General features: G+C 41.2%; 1 protein-coding gene across 1 annotated transcript in view; it reads right to left on the bottom strand.

The window, feature by feature from the left end:
• The window catches only part of uvrag (UV radiation resistance associated gene), a 242,413-nt gene extending 235,324 nt beyond the window's left edge, over positions 1-7,089 (bottom strand). The window contains exons 1-3 of the mRNA XM_048598464.1: positions 6,933-7,089; positions 4,989-5,063; positions 1,640-1,725 (exon numbers count right to left, since the gene is read on the bottom strand). Coding sequence (XP_048454421.1) covers positions 1,640-1,725; positions 4,989-5,063; positions 6,933-7,061 — 290 coding nt within the window. The 5' untranslated portion in view covers positions 7,062-7,089. The remainder of the gene's footprint in view (positions 1-1,639; positions 1,726-4,988; positions 5,064-6,932) is intronic.
• Positions 7,090-17,791: the final 10,702 nt, after the last annotated feature.

The following is a 17,791-nucleotide window of genomic DNA, read 5'->3' on the forward strand; positions in this document are numbered from 1 at the left end:
GGGGGGAGGGGGAGAATTCTTACAAAAAGCAACTTTTTCACACCCATTCTTGATTGGGTCGAGGAAAAAAGAGACACACGAACCTTGTGTCTGAACTATTTAACTTGACATTCAAATCTGGCATCTCTGACCTTGTTCAAAAGGTTTGCTAGAAGCTAAAGTGCCAAAGAGCAGTACTGAGCAAAACAAGTTTCAGTTCCTGGTCAGGTGTACTCATTTATCTAAAATAGCTGTTAATTTACAAATTTACTACATTTACAAATACCAATATGGTAGGAGGATGGAAGTTGGAGGAAGGGGAATCAAGGACAAGAACAAAAGAAAGGGAAAGAAGGAGATTTCATTGAGATATCTAAGATGCTAAAGGGGTTTGATAAAATAGATATAAAAAAGATTTTTCTTCAAGTGGGGCAATCTAGAACAAGAGGTCATAGTTTTAGGATAAGGGAGAGCTGATTTAAAACAGATGAGGAAGAATTCTATTTCTGAAGAAGGGTCTCGACCTAAAACATCAGCTTTCCTGCTCCTCTGATGCTGCTTGGCTTGTGTTCATCCAGCCCTACACTTTGTTATCTCAGATTCTCCAGCATCGGCAGTTCCTACTAGCCGAGGAAGAATTACTTCTGTCAAAGGGTTGTGTATCTATGGAATTCACTCCCCCAGAGTACAGTGGATACTGGGGCATGGAGTTGAGTGAATTTGGGATAGACAGATCTTTAATTATTAATGGGTTGAAGGTTATGGACAGTGGGCAGGAAAGTGGGTTGAGTCCGAGACGAGATCAGCCATGATCGTACCAAATAGCAGGAAGTGACTCGAGGGGCTCCTAGTTCTTATGTTAAAATTCTTCTAAAATAGTTCTAAATTTGGATTGTGCACGACTTGAGGGGAACATGCAGGTAGCTGTGTTCCCATGTACCTGCTGCCTTTGTCCTTCTAGATGGTAGAGGTCATATTTGGACAGAGCTGTTAAAGAAACCTCAGTGATTTGTTGCAGATGGTGCGACAGTAGTTGACAATGAAGGTGGTGGATAGATGTTAGACATATGGGCTGCTTTGTCCAAGATGGCATTGAGCCTCCTGCAGTTGTTCGAGCTCCACCCATCCAAGCAAGTGCAGAGAGCAAGTGGTTAATTTGAGCCCTGACAGTGACCAGATCTATTGCTTTATGTTTTTTTAAAAACTCGGGACCTTACTGAAAAGAAAAGGAGCAACCTTCTACAGGTGGACCAGATCAGTGCGATAATCACAGAAGCATTCAATTCTGCATTTAACCTACGTGTCACTGTGTGTGAAACCTTCAATGCCCTTTCCCACTGCACCACACTCACATTCCCTGTCTGGCCTACAGCGTGACATGAAGTGCAACACCTCAGGTGACATCAGCAAATCATCAATACTAAATATTCTAATTCAGGAATCAAGTTAATTATTTCCTGATCAACAAGTCTCAGCTCTTTCCTGACTGTACATTGGGCTGGCCCATCAAAAACTGTTTAGAATAAACTAAAATACATCATTTTACAAATACCTCAACCTAATATTTAAACAATGAAATTCAAATTGATGGCACCCATGTAACCTTGTATCTCATCAAATCTAAGTTTGAAAAAGATTAATATCTCAATGCATGCCTTACCTGAGAAGGGAAAAGACACTGTATGAGCTCCTTACTGAACTCTGGTCCACTTGTAGAAGGTTGGTCCTCTTCTTTTCAGTGAGGTCCTGAGTAAAGACAAGAGGTATGGTCACTGTCAGGACTCAAATTAGATTTTGAACTAAAAGATTTCATTTTTGACTTGGTTTCAGTTTAGAGACACCACAACTCCAATTTAAGTATTCAGAAAACTGCAACAGCGCACACATGTGGTTTAAAGTGCAAACTACACTAGAATGAATATATTTTATTGCTTCAAACCTAAATTATGAGGCTGCATCTAAAGGAATAATCTTGTTGACTGTATTTGCCCCTTGGGCATCCACTTCAGAAGTAGACTCTGTCAAAGGAGATATTTCAAGAAACGTTGTCTGGAAACTTGTAGTAAATCTACAGCTGAAGCTAATAACTTATAACATTTAAACCATTTGCAAACTTGAGCCATATCTTTCAGTGCCTCAGAGTTCTGCACAAACCAAAAGAAACAGTCAACTTAGTGCACTGTTTGTAAATTAGGATGGTGTCTTCTAATACAGAGATATGCAGCTGCATTGGACAAACTAGAAACTATATTGTTTCTCGCCCCTATACCTTGCTGCTTATGCAGACTTCTAAAAGACATCTGAAGTCCCACATAAAAAAAATTGTTAACTCAGGTAGCAGCCCACAGAACTGAAGGCAAATGACTATTATGGCTGAGAAATTGGTTGAGTGGGAGGCAACAGAAAGTAGGGATAATGGGTATGTATTCAAATTGGCAGGATATGACCAATGGTGTCCCATCAGGATGCATGTTATTCACATTATACATTAACAATTTGGATAATGGCTGAGAGTGTGACATAATCAAATTTGCTGATGGCACAAAGTTAGGCAACATTGTAGACAGTGTCAATGACAGCACAAAATTATAAAGGGATATTGACAGAATAGGTGAATGGGCAAAACTGGCAGATGGAGTTCAAGGGAAGCAAGTGTGAGATTATCCATTTTGGATTGGACAAGAACTTATCGGGGTACTTTCTAGATGGTATTAAGTTAAATACAGTGGATATCCAAAACAGACTTGGAGATGCAGGCGCGTAGATCTTTAAAATGTCATCAACAGGTGCAGAAAATAATCAAAAAAAACTGGTGGAATGCTGGCCTTTATACCTAGAGGACTGGGTGAAAGGATGCACAGATTATACTGCAGCTATACAAAACCCTGGTTAGAGTCCACTTGGAGTGCTGACAGCAGATCTGGGCACCACACCTTAGGAAGAATACACTGGCCTTGGATAGAGTCCACAGTAGGTTTGCAAGAATGATGCTCAGACTTCAGTGTATGCAAATATACAAATTTTGCCACTTTAGCACACCACCCTGTTCCCTGAGCAACATCCGGTGGTCTCTGGCTTGTTGCAGTGTTTCAGCAAAGCTCAACTCGAGCTGGAAGAACAACAATTCATTTTCCACTTGGGGACCCTGCGGCACTCCAGACTCAACACAGAGTTCAATAATTTCAGGGCCTAAATTCTCCCATATCCTAGCCCCCTACGCCCACACTTCAGGCCTAATCACAGTTTGCCATTACACACTACCTATTGTTAGTCACCAACAGTCCCCATTAACAACTACTCACCCTCCTAGCCAGATCGTTATCAAATCCTTTGTCTATCCAACTGCTCTTCTTTCTCTTCTGGCTCTATCTATTGTTTACTCCCTTCCCCATTCCCCTCCCTATTTTCTGCAATACAAGCCTACGTTTTCCCAGCTACCATCAGTTCTGAAGAAGGGTCACTCAACCCAAAACATTAGCTGATTTTTTTCTTCACAGATGCTGCCAGACCTGCTGAGCTTTTTCAGCAACTTGTGTTTGTTCCTGATTTACAGCATCCACAGTTCTTTCACTTATTGTAGTATAAAAATTAGGCCTGCTTTCTCTAGAATCTAGAAGGTTAAGGGGTGATCTGATCTGAGTCTTCAAGATAGTAACAGGAAAAGAAAAAGAAAAAGATAAACAATTTCAACTGGCTGGGCATTCTGGAACTAGGGAATTTGTCTGAAAATTAGGGCTAGACTGTTCAGGAGAGATGTTAGGAAGCATTTCTATACACAAAGGGTAGAAGAAGTTTGGAACTCTCTTCCACAGTGGATGCTGGATCAGTTGTTAATTAAAATCTGAGATAAAAATTCGTGTTAAGAAAGGCATTAAAAAGATAAGTGCCAAAGGAACATATATGGAGTTATGCCAGAGTTCAACCATGGTCTCAATGAGGCCCAACCAGGGGTTCAACGAACAGAAGCGCCTACACCTGTTCCTACGTGTTTGGCCTCTCCAAAAAAGCAACTTGAGAATTAAACAGATCAGAGCGCATTGAGCTGGCTAAGTGGCCTCATCATCTGGTTCCACACACTTTGCTTTTATTCTGTAAAATGTAGGCCATTTGGCACATTAAATGGCAGAACAAATTCAATGAGATAGTGATTGACCTGATAATCCTCAACTCCAACACTCCAAGATTTCTTTATTGATTAAAAATATCTCAGCCTTGAATATACTTACATGACGCAGCCTCATCTGCCCTCTTGTAGGAAAGAATTTCTCAGATTTACCACACTCAGAAGAAATTCCACCTCAGTCATTCATTCATGAGATGTGGGTATTATTTGTCCAATCACCACTTATAGACCATCTCTAACTGCTTTTGAGAAGGGGATGGTGAGTTACTTTTCTGAACCACTATAGTCTTTGATGTATAGGTATGCTCACAAATAATTAGGGAGGGAGATTCAGGATTTTGACCCAGTTGGGAATAAAAGCCAAGAGCTCCCAACTTGTCCCATTGCATCAAATATCGGATAAACACATAGCAGGTATCAGCACATCAGTCTATTACTAACTTTGCGAATTTACATTGACTTGAGAACTGTTACTACTGTAAGCTGCAGGTTTTCAAACTTCTTACGCTTCAAAACAAGGCACAGCACCAAATTTAGACCATTGCACAGAACACAAATTTCAAAATGTCGAAAACAATTTAACCATCAATGCAACAGGCACCAATTAGTCACTATGACACCTCTTCCGTGGACTGAAACGTTATTAAGAATAGAAAAAGCTCTAGATTCAAACTAGCCAATTGTCTTTTGATGCAGCAACCTGAGCTATTTACAGTTCACAACATCAATCAGTTGTCCCTGGAAAGGCAAACAGTCTGGAGCCCAGTTATACTCCCTTGAGCAGCTTTCTCTGGGAACTTATTTCGCAAATTATCAGTCTTTTAGAAGGATTTATATTGTCAGCAGCTACAATAACAGTGACATGAACATGGGTCGAAAGCTTTACCTTGTGATCAAAAGGTGTTCCATAGTAGCCATCATTCAATCCAAATATTACCTCATTGGGATTACATGCACGAATCTAAAACAAAATCGAGACTTTAAGATAAGAGTTACGGCAAAGTTAACAAAGTAATTTTTTTCTTTACTCATGAGATGTGGGCATCACTGGCAAGGCCAGTATTTGTTGCCACGCCCTTGAACCAAGTTGCTTGGTCAGCCATTGCAGAGGCAGGTATGAGCCGAACCCACTGTTGTGGATCTGGAGACATGGAAACCTAGTGAGGACAGAATGGCAGATTTCCTAAATCTCACGTTTTTATTTTTTGTATACTATTCTAAGTAACTACTCAGACAAGTACAACAATAAATAGGGCAATAATGAAAACAAGTGCTGGAGAAATTCAGCAGCATGTGTGGGGAGGGAAGCAGAGTTAACATTTCAAGTCCACACGCTGCTGCTTTGGAACTGCAGTTCCGATTCCTGAAGGAAAATGAGTGCAAAAATTAAAAGCAAACATGTTGAAATTTCGAGAACATAACTGCACCTCAAATTATACATTTTTGTCTCCCTTTCATTTATCCCATTGACTGGTCTTCAGCATTTTAGAGATGTCAGATTTCACTAAGACGAATGCATTACAATTCCTTGTAATCCTCGACTAAAAGTTCTTCGTTCCTGCTCATGCTGAACCACTTGTCCAGGTTTTGTGACTAGATCCACTTTAAATTTTTTGTACTTTCACCTTTATTCTTGTGTCCAATCCTGCGGTCTTTCCACAATATATTTCATTGCCAAGGTTAATCAATTTCTCTGTAAAACACTACATGTTTCCATCACTTGTCAAACTGTTGACCATCAAAATTAGATTAGCTGCTCATCACTCCAATTGAGAGCACCCCAATGCTTTTAATGTTAAGATAAAAATATATTCAGATTATCTTACAACACCTCAATTTTAACTTTTACTTTACACCCACAACCTTCCCCTTGCAAATTACAGCAGCCTGTTGCTAACCTCAATATCCTGTATATTTCAGTATGACTTTACCTTGTTGAACGTCTTAAAAGACAGATTTTTGAACAGTAAAGAAATTAAGGGTGATGGTGAGTGGGCAGGCAAGTGCAGCTGAGTCCACGAGAAAAGATCAGCCACAATCTTACTGAACGGCTCAATGGGCCAGATGGCCTACGCTTGCTCCTATTTCTTATGTTTTTATGTTCTAAAAGTTCGACAGAATGAGAAGTTCCCCATTAGTTACCAACAGGTTAGTTTTACATGTTTTTGGAGTATGGTTTATAACAGAAACAATGACACTTAATGATTTTCCCTGAGCTGCTTACCAATCTATGCAATAACAGCTTTTTCAGACTGAAGTATTTTTATTTCCTTAGCCAAATCTGACACCCAAGTGAAATTCAAAGTGGTAGGTCTGCCAACAATAGAAAAGATTGAGCTTATACTTAAATAACATTTCATGACCTCAGGACATGAAGCATTTTAGAAATAAGGGTTTTTTTTTTTTTAAAATGTGTAAATCACTGTTGTAAATGTTGGAAACCTTTTGCACAGAGCAATCTCCCACACTCATCACTAAGTAGGTATGCATTTTTGTGATTTTAGTTGAAGAATAAGCATTAGGAGGACACTATGGAAAGCTAGATGAAAGCAAAGTTTCATTTTTATTTCAGATTTCTAACAACTAAAGTTCTAGAAATGCTGTGACAGGATCTGGAGTGACAAACAGTTAGTTAATGCATTGAATGAAATTTAGAAACAAAATTTGCTCCGAAAACACATCAACTCGTTATTCTAATGAAGGCTAGACAGGTTCATGCAATTTAGAAGTGGCATGAGAAAACAATGAAACAAAATACCTTCAATTTCCACAAGTTGTTACAGTAACCTGGATTCATTTATTCTCAGTCAATAGAAGATGTATATTTTACCTGCTGTCCCAGGTATTTGAGTCCATCAAGATTGACTTTCCACTCAATGACGAGACGATACTGTCCCTTCTTTCCACCCCAAATCCTGACTATGAAACATGACACAGAAGTATCAAGGCGGTTTGGCATCAAGCCAAAGTCTAAACTCCTCCATGTTGGATTCTGCAACACAAACAAAATAAAAACCTGTGGTAACTGTGCAGTAGAAACTGGAAAGGAAAAAGGCTTACATTTTGACAGCAGATTTTACAATTACAGGACCAACCACCTCAAATCTTAAGTCAGTAAGTACCATGGAAGTCTAATCATTGAGGCATACAGCTTGAAACAGACCCTTTGGTCTAACTCGTCCATGCCCACCAGATATCCTCAACTGACCTAGTCCATTTATCAGCATTTGGCCCATATCTCACCAAGCCCTTCCTATTCATGTACCCATTCAGAGGCCTTTTTAGATGTTGTGATTGTACCAACCTCTACCACCTCGTTCCATACACGCACCACCCTCTGCATGAAAAAGTTGCCCCTTAGTTACCTTTTAAATCATCTTTCCCCTCTTACTTTAAACCTATGTCCCCTAGTTTTGCACTCCCCTACTCTGGAAAAAGACCTGGCCATTCACTCTATCAATGCCCCTCATGATTATCTAGACTCTAAAGGTCTTCCTCAGCCTCCAGCACTCCAGTGAAAATAGCCCCAGCCTATTCAGCCTCTATTGTTCAAACCCTCCAATCCCAGCAACAAGTTTTCACCCTGTCTATCTGCAACTCCACTTTTAAAGGAACTATACGCCTGCACCCCTAGGTCTCTGTTGTAAAGTAGGAGAAAACAGCAGCCATTTGTATACAAACTCTCATACAAAGCAATACGAACATGACCGGACCACATTTTCTCATGGCAATTGAGTACTAAATATTGACCAGGACATTTGGGGAGAATTCCTCTGCCCGTTAAAGATTAATCCTTGGTCTTTGGAGCAGAAGGAACTCAGATACACCTCTCGCAGTACAGCACTCCCTCAATATTAGAGCATTTGACTTTGTTGCACAAGTCCTGGATTGGGAAGTAACAGGCAGCATCATTGATAGGACAGGAGAGTTGAGACAGAAGCAGACAGACTGGCATCGGACCTGCACGGAATGGAGGAAGCAGTGGCAGCATCAAAAAGGAGCAGCAAGAGTGGAGAAGACCCAGAAGCAGGAAGACCAGCAAAGGAACAATTTGAAGAATAGTGAAATGCGACATCACAGGACAGCAGGTAGGTATTTCTCTTGCTTCCTGTGACTAGATATTGATTTACTTAAGGTGCTAAGTCCAGCTTTAAAGCTTTACAAAGATAACACATCTGCGTTGCTTGATGACATTAAGGGACTATTTGACATTAAGAATAACATTTTTCAAGTCTATGCTTGAGGACTAAGCAAACAATCACATTCTGTTTAGTTCAGATGTGTCTGGGAAGCTCAGGCCTGTGATTTGGACATACTTCAGTACATGGGAAACCAGGGGTGCTCTTGGCAGTCTCAATGACCACATGTACAAGGAATTCCTGGACACTATTGACAACCTAGGTGATCACGTGTACAGGAGGTACTTCCGGATGGAAAAACTTGAGGTCTGGGTTCTGGATCTGGATCAGCAGCAGGGGGCACGACAATGCATTAGTGTAGCAAAGAGCATGTATATAGCAGATTTCAGGACATTGCCACCCCGCAGCTTAAGGAAATGCAAGAAGTGATGGAATGGGCAACTGCCAGATAGGAGGATGGTGAGGGGGGAAATCTAGGCAGATAATGAGGAAATCCCACCTCAACCCAAAAGTTTTTGGTCATGGAACGTGGTGAAAATGTTGGCTTCTCTGTGAAAACCAGCAAGAGCCAAGGCTGTGGCACGGTTGGCAGTCCAGCTGCAATGTGAGAAGAGCAATATAATTGGTGAGGGGAACAGACAGGCACTTTCGTGCCTTTACCTGACTATCGGTGTATTGCCTCCCAAAGTGTCAGAGTCAAGCATGTCACAGAATGACTACAAGGAATTCTGAATAATGAGGAAGAGGTAATGATCCAAGTTGAGATCAGTGACACACACAGAGAACTGAGGTGCTACAAGCAGGCTTTACGAAGTTGGGTAGGAAATTGAAAAGCAGGACTTGAAAGGAAGTAATTGCCAAATCACCCCTGGTGCCTTGCAGTAGTGAATTTAGTAACAGTAGGACAGAGCAGATGATGCGTGTCTGAAGAAATAGCGCAGGAGGAAGGACTTTAGATTCCCGAGACACTGGACAGTTTCTGGGAGACATGGGACTTGTACAAGTTGGACAGGTTACGTCTGAACAGAAACACAATTAACATCCTCGCAGGGGCGTTTGCTAATGCTGTTCAGGCAGACAAACTAGATTGGCAGGGGGTGGGATCCTGACTAGGAGAACTAGAGGGAACAGAGGCCAAGATACGTTTTAATTCATAAATCTGAACGTCTCAAATTCAGGTCTGGAAGGCAGAGGAAACAAAAGGTCAATTAACAATGAAGTGAGCTTAGCAAGGCTAAAGGGAACATATTTTAATGCAAGGAGTCTGAAGAATGAGAGACCGGCTAAGGGATAAATAGCAGTGCTATCATGTGCCCTTAAATGAGACTTCGCTGAAAGTGGGCAGGATTGGCAGCTCAACATTGACCTGAATACCCTATAATCAACAGACAGTGGCATGGCAGGGGGTATCGATATTGAAATAGAGGGATAATACCTTGGAAGGATCAGCAAATGAACCAAGAGTACAAATAAAATACGCATAAAGGGCAAACATGTTTTATTTATTCTAGTTTGTTTGCAAATAGTAACGTTAAATTTGGGCCGTGAAGGCTTTTCAATTTTCTCATTTCTACCACTATTAGCAATTTGTAAAAGCCCTAAAACTTGATGAGGTTTTACGCTCCACTGACCACAATGTGAGTCTTCTGACTTGCACATTTAAGTACTGCAGTGCCACTGGTGACTGTCCGTGAAAAAGTGTATAACATTCAGGACTCAAAAGACTGACATATAATGGCAGTACCTTGGAAAACCGCAAGACATAGGAGCAGAAATTGGGCTGAATGGCCTAGTGAGTCTGCTCCACCATTCAATTGTGGCTGTTAAGTTTCCCAACCCTATTCTCCCACTTACTCCCCGTAACCCTAGATCCCCTTGATAAATCAAGAACCTATCTCAGTTTTAAATGTACTCAATGATCTGGCCTCCACAGCCTTCTTTGGCAGTGAATTCCATAGATTCACCACTCTGGCCCAAGAAGTTTCTCCTTAGCTCTGTTCTAAAAGGGTCTTCCCTTTACTCGAAGGCTGTGCCCTCGGGTCCTAGACTCTCCTACCAAAAGAAGGATCTTCCCAACATCCACTCTGTCCAGGCCATTCAGTATTCTGTAAGTTTCAATTAGATACACTCATATCCTTCTAAACTCCATTGAGTATAGACCCAGGGTCCTCAAACGTTCCTCATATGTTAAGCTTTCCATTCCTGGGATCATTCTCGTGAACCTCCTCTGGACCCACTCCAGGATCAGGACATCCTTCCTGAGGTATGGGGCCCAAAATTGCTCACAATACTCCAAATGCGGCCTGACCAGAGCCTTAGAGAGCCTCAGAAGTACAGCCCTGCTTTTATAGACTTTTCTGAACACAATTTGTTCACAACCGATTTGATGTTTGGCATTGGTCCTCAGCCAAGTTCAGGTAAGTCTACTTTTGTAGATAGATGTAATTGGAATGAAAGCTGACTTCCTTGTTGTCAATCTGACACCTTCAACCTACTCCAAATGACATGATATCAATGTCAAAGTACGAACATCCCTGGGGCTGCTTTATAAAGCTCCTTCACGACTCACCCTGACAAAGGGGAAATAAAACTTGGGGTAGGGGGTGGGGTGATAAACTACACTTACCACACAGTTAACACACCTACATTTAAATTGCAGCTCCAGGATTCTGGCTCTTTCTATGCAAATGCACATAGAAAAAGTTTAAAAAAAGTCAACAGCTGATGCCACTGAGCACCACCAAATCAGGGTTTCTTGGCAAGCAGTTTAAAAAAAAAAAATCAATAAATATAGTTTTGCATTCAAGTTGTGAAATTTCCCTTTTGACACCTGAATTTCCACTCTTTTACTAAATTCACATTTGGCAGGATTCACCACACTATGTGAACCTCACCTCACTTATGCAAAAAGGTGCAATTGTACAGTCAATTGTTAGCACACCTTAGTACCCACAACCTTGTCTTTCAGATTAACTGAAATCGTCAGTTATTAAATCATGGGTAGCAGGCAGGTAAAGCATATGATCAAGATATCAAGTCTTCAAAAACACTACTGTACTCAGTCTCTGGTTATAATACAAGCCATTAGATTCTCTTCACTAACAATTAGCCACGTATAAAGGCACAGATTTTCAACAGTATTTTATCCTGAAGCATCAAATAGGCTGTTATCGTTCAGATCTTGTCACTTTCAGATGTGTTCCACTAGCATATGAATTACTTAAAATCCATGTCAAATTCCAAGCATGCAAAAAAGGAACAGACCCCCTTATCACTTATTCTTGGGCCTTCACATCTCATGAAGAACATAAGAACATAAGAACTAGGAGCAGGAGTAGGCCATCTGGCCCTTTGAGCCTGCTCCACCATTCAATAAGATCACGGCTGATCTTTTCGTGGACTCAGATCGACTTACCCGCGTTCTCACCGTATCCCTTAATTCCTTTATTGCTCAAAAAATACCTACCTTATCTTTAAAAAACGGTTACTGAAGTAACGTCAACTACTTCACTGGGCAAGGAATTCTACAGATTAACAACCCTCTGGGTGAAGAAGTTCCTTCTCAATTCAGTCCTAAATCTGCTCCCTCTAATCTTGAGGCTATGCCCTCTTGTCCTAACTTCACCTGCCAATGGAAACATCCTCTCTACTTCTATCTTATCTATTCCCTTCATAATTTTATATGTTTCTATAAAGATCCCCCCCCAATCTTCTGAATTCCAATGAATACAATCCCAATCTACTCAGTCTCTCCTCACAAGCCAACCCCCTCAACTCCAGAATCAACCTAGTGAACCTCCTTTGCACCCCCTCCGGTGCCAATACATCCTTTCTCAATTAAGGAGACCAAAACTGTACACAGTACTCCAGGTGTGGCTTCACCAGCACCTTGTACAGCTGCAACATAACCTCTGTGCTTTTAATTTCAATCCCTCTAGCAATGAAGGACAAAATTCCATTTGCCTTCCTAATTACTTGTTGTACCTGCAGACCTACCTTCTGTGATTCATGCACAAGGACACCCAGGTCCCTCTGCATAGCAGCATGCTGCAACTTTTTAACCATTCAAGTAATAATCCTTTTTACTATTACTCCTACCAAAATGTATGACTTCACATTTATTTGTATTGTATTCCATCTGCCAGACCTTTGCCCACTCAACGTATCTATGTTCCTCTGCAAAGTTTCACAGTCCTCTGCACACTTTGCTCTGCCACTCATCTTAGTGTCATCTGCAAACTTTGACACCCTACACGTGGTCCCCAACTCCAAATCATCTATACAAATTGTAAATAATTGCAGTCCCAACACCGATCCATGAGGCACGCCACTAGTCACTGACTGCCAGCTAGAATAGCACTCATTTATCCCCACTCTTTGCTTCCTGTTAGTCAACCAATCCTCTATCCATGCTAATACTTTACCCTTAATGCCATGCATCCTTATCTTATGCAGTAGCCTCTTGTGCAGCACCTTATCGAAGGCCTTTTGGAAGTCTAGGTACACCACATCCACTGGGTCCCCATTGTCCACCTTGCTCGTAATGTCTTCATAGAATTCCAAAAGATTTGTCAAGCATGACCTGCCCTTCATGAACCCATGCTGCGTCTGCCAATGGGACAATTTCTATCAAGATGCCTTGCTATTTCTTCCTTGATAATAGACTCAAGCATCTTCCCCGCTACAGAGGTTAAGCGAACCGGTCTATAATTCCCCATCTTTTGTCTACTTCCCTTTTTAAACAGTGGCATCACATTTGCTGTTTTCCAATCTGCTGGGACTGCCCCAGAGTCCAGCGAATTTTGGGAAATTACCGCCAGTGCACCTGCTATTTCTCCCACCATCTCTTTTAGTACCCTGGGATGCATTCCATCAGGGCCAGGAGACTTATCAATCCTTAGCTCCATTAGCTTGCCCAACACTACCTCTTCCGTAATTATGATTGTTTCCAGGTCCTCACCTACTTTCATCTCTGTCAATTACTGACATATTATTAGTGTCCTCCACTGTGAAGACCGATACAAAATACCTGTTCAATGCCTCGGCCATTTCATCATATCCCATAACTAAATTCCCCTTCTCATCCTCTAAAGGGCCAAAGTTTACTTTAGCCACTCTTTCATTTTATATGTTTATAGAAACTTTTGCTATCTGTCTTTATATTCTGTGCTAGTTTTTTCTCATGTTCTATCTTACTTTTCTTTATAGCTCTTTTTGTGGCTTTCTGTTGACCTTTTAAAGTTTTCCCAATCTTCTAGTTTCATGCTGTTTTTGGCCAATTTGTATGCCTTCTGTTTCAATTTGATAGCCTCCCTTATTTCTTTAGACACCCATGGCAGATTACCCCTTTTCTTAGTCCTTCCTTTTCATTGGAATATACTCTTGCTGAGCACTTTGAAAGATTGCTTTGAAAGTCCTCCACTGCTCGTCAACTGTCCCACCATAAGATCTTTGTTTCCAGTCTACTTTAGCCAAGTCCTCCCTCATTCTATTGTAGTTCCCCTTGTTCAAGCACAGGACCCTGGTATTGGATTTTATCTTCATACTCTCCATCTGTATTCTAAATTCAACCATACTGTGATCACTCCTTCCAAGAGGATCCCTCACTATGAGGTCATTAATTATTCCTGTTTCGTTACACAGGACCAGATCTAGGATAGCTTGCTCCCTCATTGGTTCCACTACATACTGTTCAAGAAAACTATCACGAATACACTCAATGAACTCCTCCTCAAGGCTACCCTGACCGAGCTGGTTTGACCAATCTACACGTAGGTTAAAATCCCCCATGATAATTGCCATACCATTTTTACAGGCATTAGTTATTTCTTGGTTTATTGCCTGCCCCAATGTGATGTTATTATTTGGTGGCCTATAGACTACGCCTATCAGTGACCTTTTCCTCTTAGAATTTCTAATTTCCACCCAAATGGATTCAACCTCATTCTCCATAGAACCTACATCTCAGCACCGCCCTGATGGCGTCCTTCAATATCACAGCTACACCACCTCCCTTACCTTCCTGTCCTTCCGAATAGTCTGGTACCCTTGGATATTTAACTCCCAGTCGTGACCATCCTGTAACCATGTCTCCGTAATGGCTACCAAATCATATTCATTCGCAATGATTTGTGCCGTTAACTCAGCAACCTTGTTACGAACGCTACGAGCATTCAGGTAAAGTGCCTTTATGCTAGCTTTCTTACCCTCATGATTTCCAACATCTCTAATAATATCTCGATTTATCCTTCCTTTTTGCTTCTTTCATAGTCTGCCTTGAACTTAAACCCTCCTGCACACATGCTAACCTGCTGCTTACCTTTTTATTTACCATCATACTCCCTGTCGTTTTCCCTTTCCCTTCTCCCCTTAAAAAGGAAACATGCATTCAAACTGCTGTTTATATCCTATATGACAGCAAGGCACAAGGACCATCACTCCTGTGCTTCCTGACCTACATTGTCATCTTGTGTCTTAAGGTCTCAAACTTAAAACTGTCACCTTCATGCTGAAATTCATAATCCCACCCTTTTGTATGTTTACAGCCTTTTCACCATTCCTCCACTCTGGCCTCCTGTGCTTCCTTCACTCTCTCCACTGTCAACAGTTCTGCTTTCAAAGCCTTCAGCCCTGAAATTCCCTGCCCAAGTCACTCCTTGTTCCTCTCCTTTAAGACTCCTCAAAACCTACATAAGACAAAAAGTAAACAACTACATGAATTACGGTAATGGGCGATTCCATTCATTTAAAACGGATACTGAAAGCCAACGCTTGGAGAGAGAATCAGGAAGCAAATCCAATTTCTAATCAGTGTCTTAAACTTGAAGGAATTGCATGTTCAAACTTTCCAAAGCTTCATGGTTTTCATTTACATTTCTGAGCACACCAGTACTTTCAACCCAGTTGTTGCACCGTTACACAAATCAAAGTTACCCAAATTGAAATCTGCAATATAAAAACAGAAGGAGCAACATGTTCAAAAAATTCTGCATGTCCCAATTAAGCCAAAGTGAAAAAATAATAATCTTGTTTAATCACTGAAATGGTTCTCAGAAACAAATGTACGGGTACCAAAAATGAGGAGGTTAAGTGAACTGGCCATGCTAAATTGCCCATATTGTCCAGGGACATGTCGGTTAGGTGGATTAGCCATGGTTAATGCAGTGTTACAGGGATAGGGTATGAGGCCGAGTCTGGGTGGGATGCCTTTCAGAGGGTCAGTGCAGACTCGATGGGCCAAATGACCACCTGCCACACTGTCAGGATTCTGATTTTGAAATCATCCACGGTTCAAGCAGTGTTTTTTTTTTTCCAAGACAAAAGGGATTGAATAGTGCAGGACGATTTTACATAGAATTCACAATCCACAGCTTTCAAATAAAACGAGTCAGTAATCAAAATGAAAATTGTCCCAATTCCTAAAGGCCCAAGTAAGCAGAGAATTTTTGAACTAATCAATGATCACACCTTCAGCACAAATCCATTCATAGATGCTCATTGCTCAAACGTGGTTCTGGATTAGAACTGACACTACTTTGCATGTAGCCCCAAGCTTCTGCTTTTCATCTCCTTTTCACAATGTGTCAAAACTAACCCAACGTCTATTTAGCTTACATGCAAGTAAGCATAATAAAACAAACTCACTACCTTCAGAACAAATTCATCATTTGTCTTAAATGCTTGACTCTTTATTCTGAGATTATGCCTACTGGTCCGAGACACTCCCACAGGGAAAGCAACCTCTCAGTATCTATCCAGTTCAGACCTTAATGAATCTTACACATTGAAATCAGATCTCCTCTCATTCTCCTTTGGTCCAGTCAGTCCAAGCCCAATCTGCTCAAATTCACCACACAGGAAATCCCTTCATTAGATGATCAACCCTGTGAACCTTTTCTATACCAGTATTTCTGTCCATAGATAAAGGTACCAAACCAGTTCCCAGTATTCTAAACATGATCTCGCCAGTGCCTTGGATACTTTTACTAAGACCTCCCTATTTTCATACTCCATTCTGTCTAAAACAGTGACCAGTCCATTTGCCTTCCCTGCTGGCAGTTAAACGTGAATCCTAGCTTATGATTTAGGCAAGATTCCAGAATTTGTGCTGCAGCTTCCTGTATACGATCCATTCCCATAATATTCAGCTTTTCTATTCTCTCTGCCAAAGTGCATAATCTTAATTTCCCACATTACATTCTGCTAATATCTAGTTTATTATCTACTTAAACTCTGTATACTTGTAATCATCTTCACTGCTTGTTTTCCCACTTGTCATCCACAAACCTGACTATAGTACAAAATCACTTCCCTCATCCAAGTTATTAATTTAAATTACAAGTAATTGCAGCCCCACTTGTTACAGGGTGCCATCCTGAAAATGACCCCATTATTCCAATGGTGTCTTCTATTCATTAGCCAATCCTCTAGACACAAATATACTATCCCCAACCTGGCTTATTTCACATATCTTATGTGCAGTACCTCATCAATTACATTTTATCAGCACACATTCTCCCTACCAGCTCCCCTTCATCTTTCCCTTCCTTTTTATATACTTCAAGTTGTTCTTGTCCATTTTTACACAACTTGCTAATTTGCCCTCAAAGTTCTAATTTTGTCTTTTTTGTTCTGTCGACTTAAAATTATCCCAGTCCTCTGGGTTGCCATTATTTTTGCCAAATTGAAAGTGCTGTCTTTCAACTGGATACCATCCTTAATATAGCTAATCAACAAAATTAAAGACAAAAAAGCTGCAAATGCTGGAATCCAAGGTAGACAAACAGGAAGCTGGAAAAACCGCAAGCCAGGCAGCATCTGGAGGAAAGGAGAAGTCAACGTTTCAGGTATTACCCTTCTTCAGGGCTGGATGTGGGATAGGGGGGAGTAGCAGAGTGGTGATGGGCAGACACTAGTAGTAGATACAACCTGGTTGGTCAATGGGATGGATGAATCCGGCTGGTGGCTGGAAGGGAGAGTCAGTAGTTGGAATGGAAGGAAGGGAGGGAGGTGGTGGGGCTGGAAAGGGAGCCGGGGGATGGGTGGGAAGGTTATTTCAATTTAAAGAATTGGGCTATCCTCTGCCTAGAACTGTCTTCCTCAAAATGGCACAGATCTCAGTTGCAAACCATGAACTATTACCTTAAATGACTGCCATTGTTCAACCGTTTCACAGATAGTAGGAACTGCAGATGCTGGAGAACCTGAGATAACAAGGTGTAGAGCTGGATGAACACAGCAGGCCAAGCAGCATCAGAGGAGCAGGAAGGCTGCCGTTTCGGGCCTAGACCCTTCTACTCAGCTCCGCTTTCCTGCTTTTTCCCCCCATAACCGATTCCCTTCCGATCGCAAGTTTGTCTCAGCCTTGAATATATTTTTATGACCCAGCCTCAAAAGCTCTCTGCAGCAAAGAATTCCACCCATTCATTACCCTGAACAGAAATTCCTCATCTGGATCTTAAACGGGTGATCCCTTATTTTCAGATAATGCTCTCGGGTCCTAGACTCTTCCACAAAGGAGAAACAACCTTTCCTCAACTCCAAAGAATAC

The sequence above is a fragment of the Rhincodon typus genome, chromosome 6 (assembly GCF_021869965.1).
Source record: "Rhincodon typus isolate 14 chromosome 6, sRhiTyp1.1, whole genome shotgun sequence".
NCBI classification, from domain to species: domain Eukaryota; kingdom Metazoa; phylum Chordata; class Chondrichthyes; order Orectolobiformes; family Rhincodontidae; genus Rhincodon; species Rhincodon typus.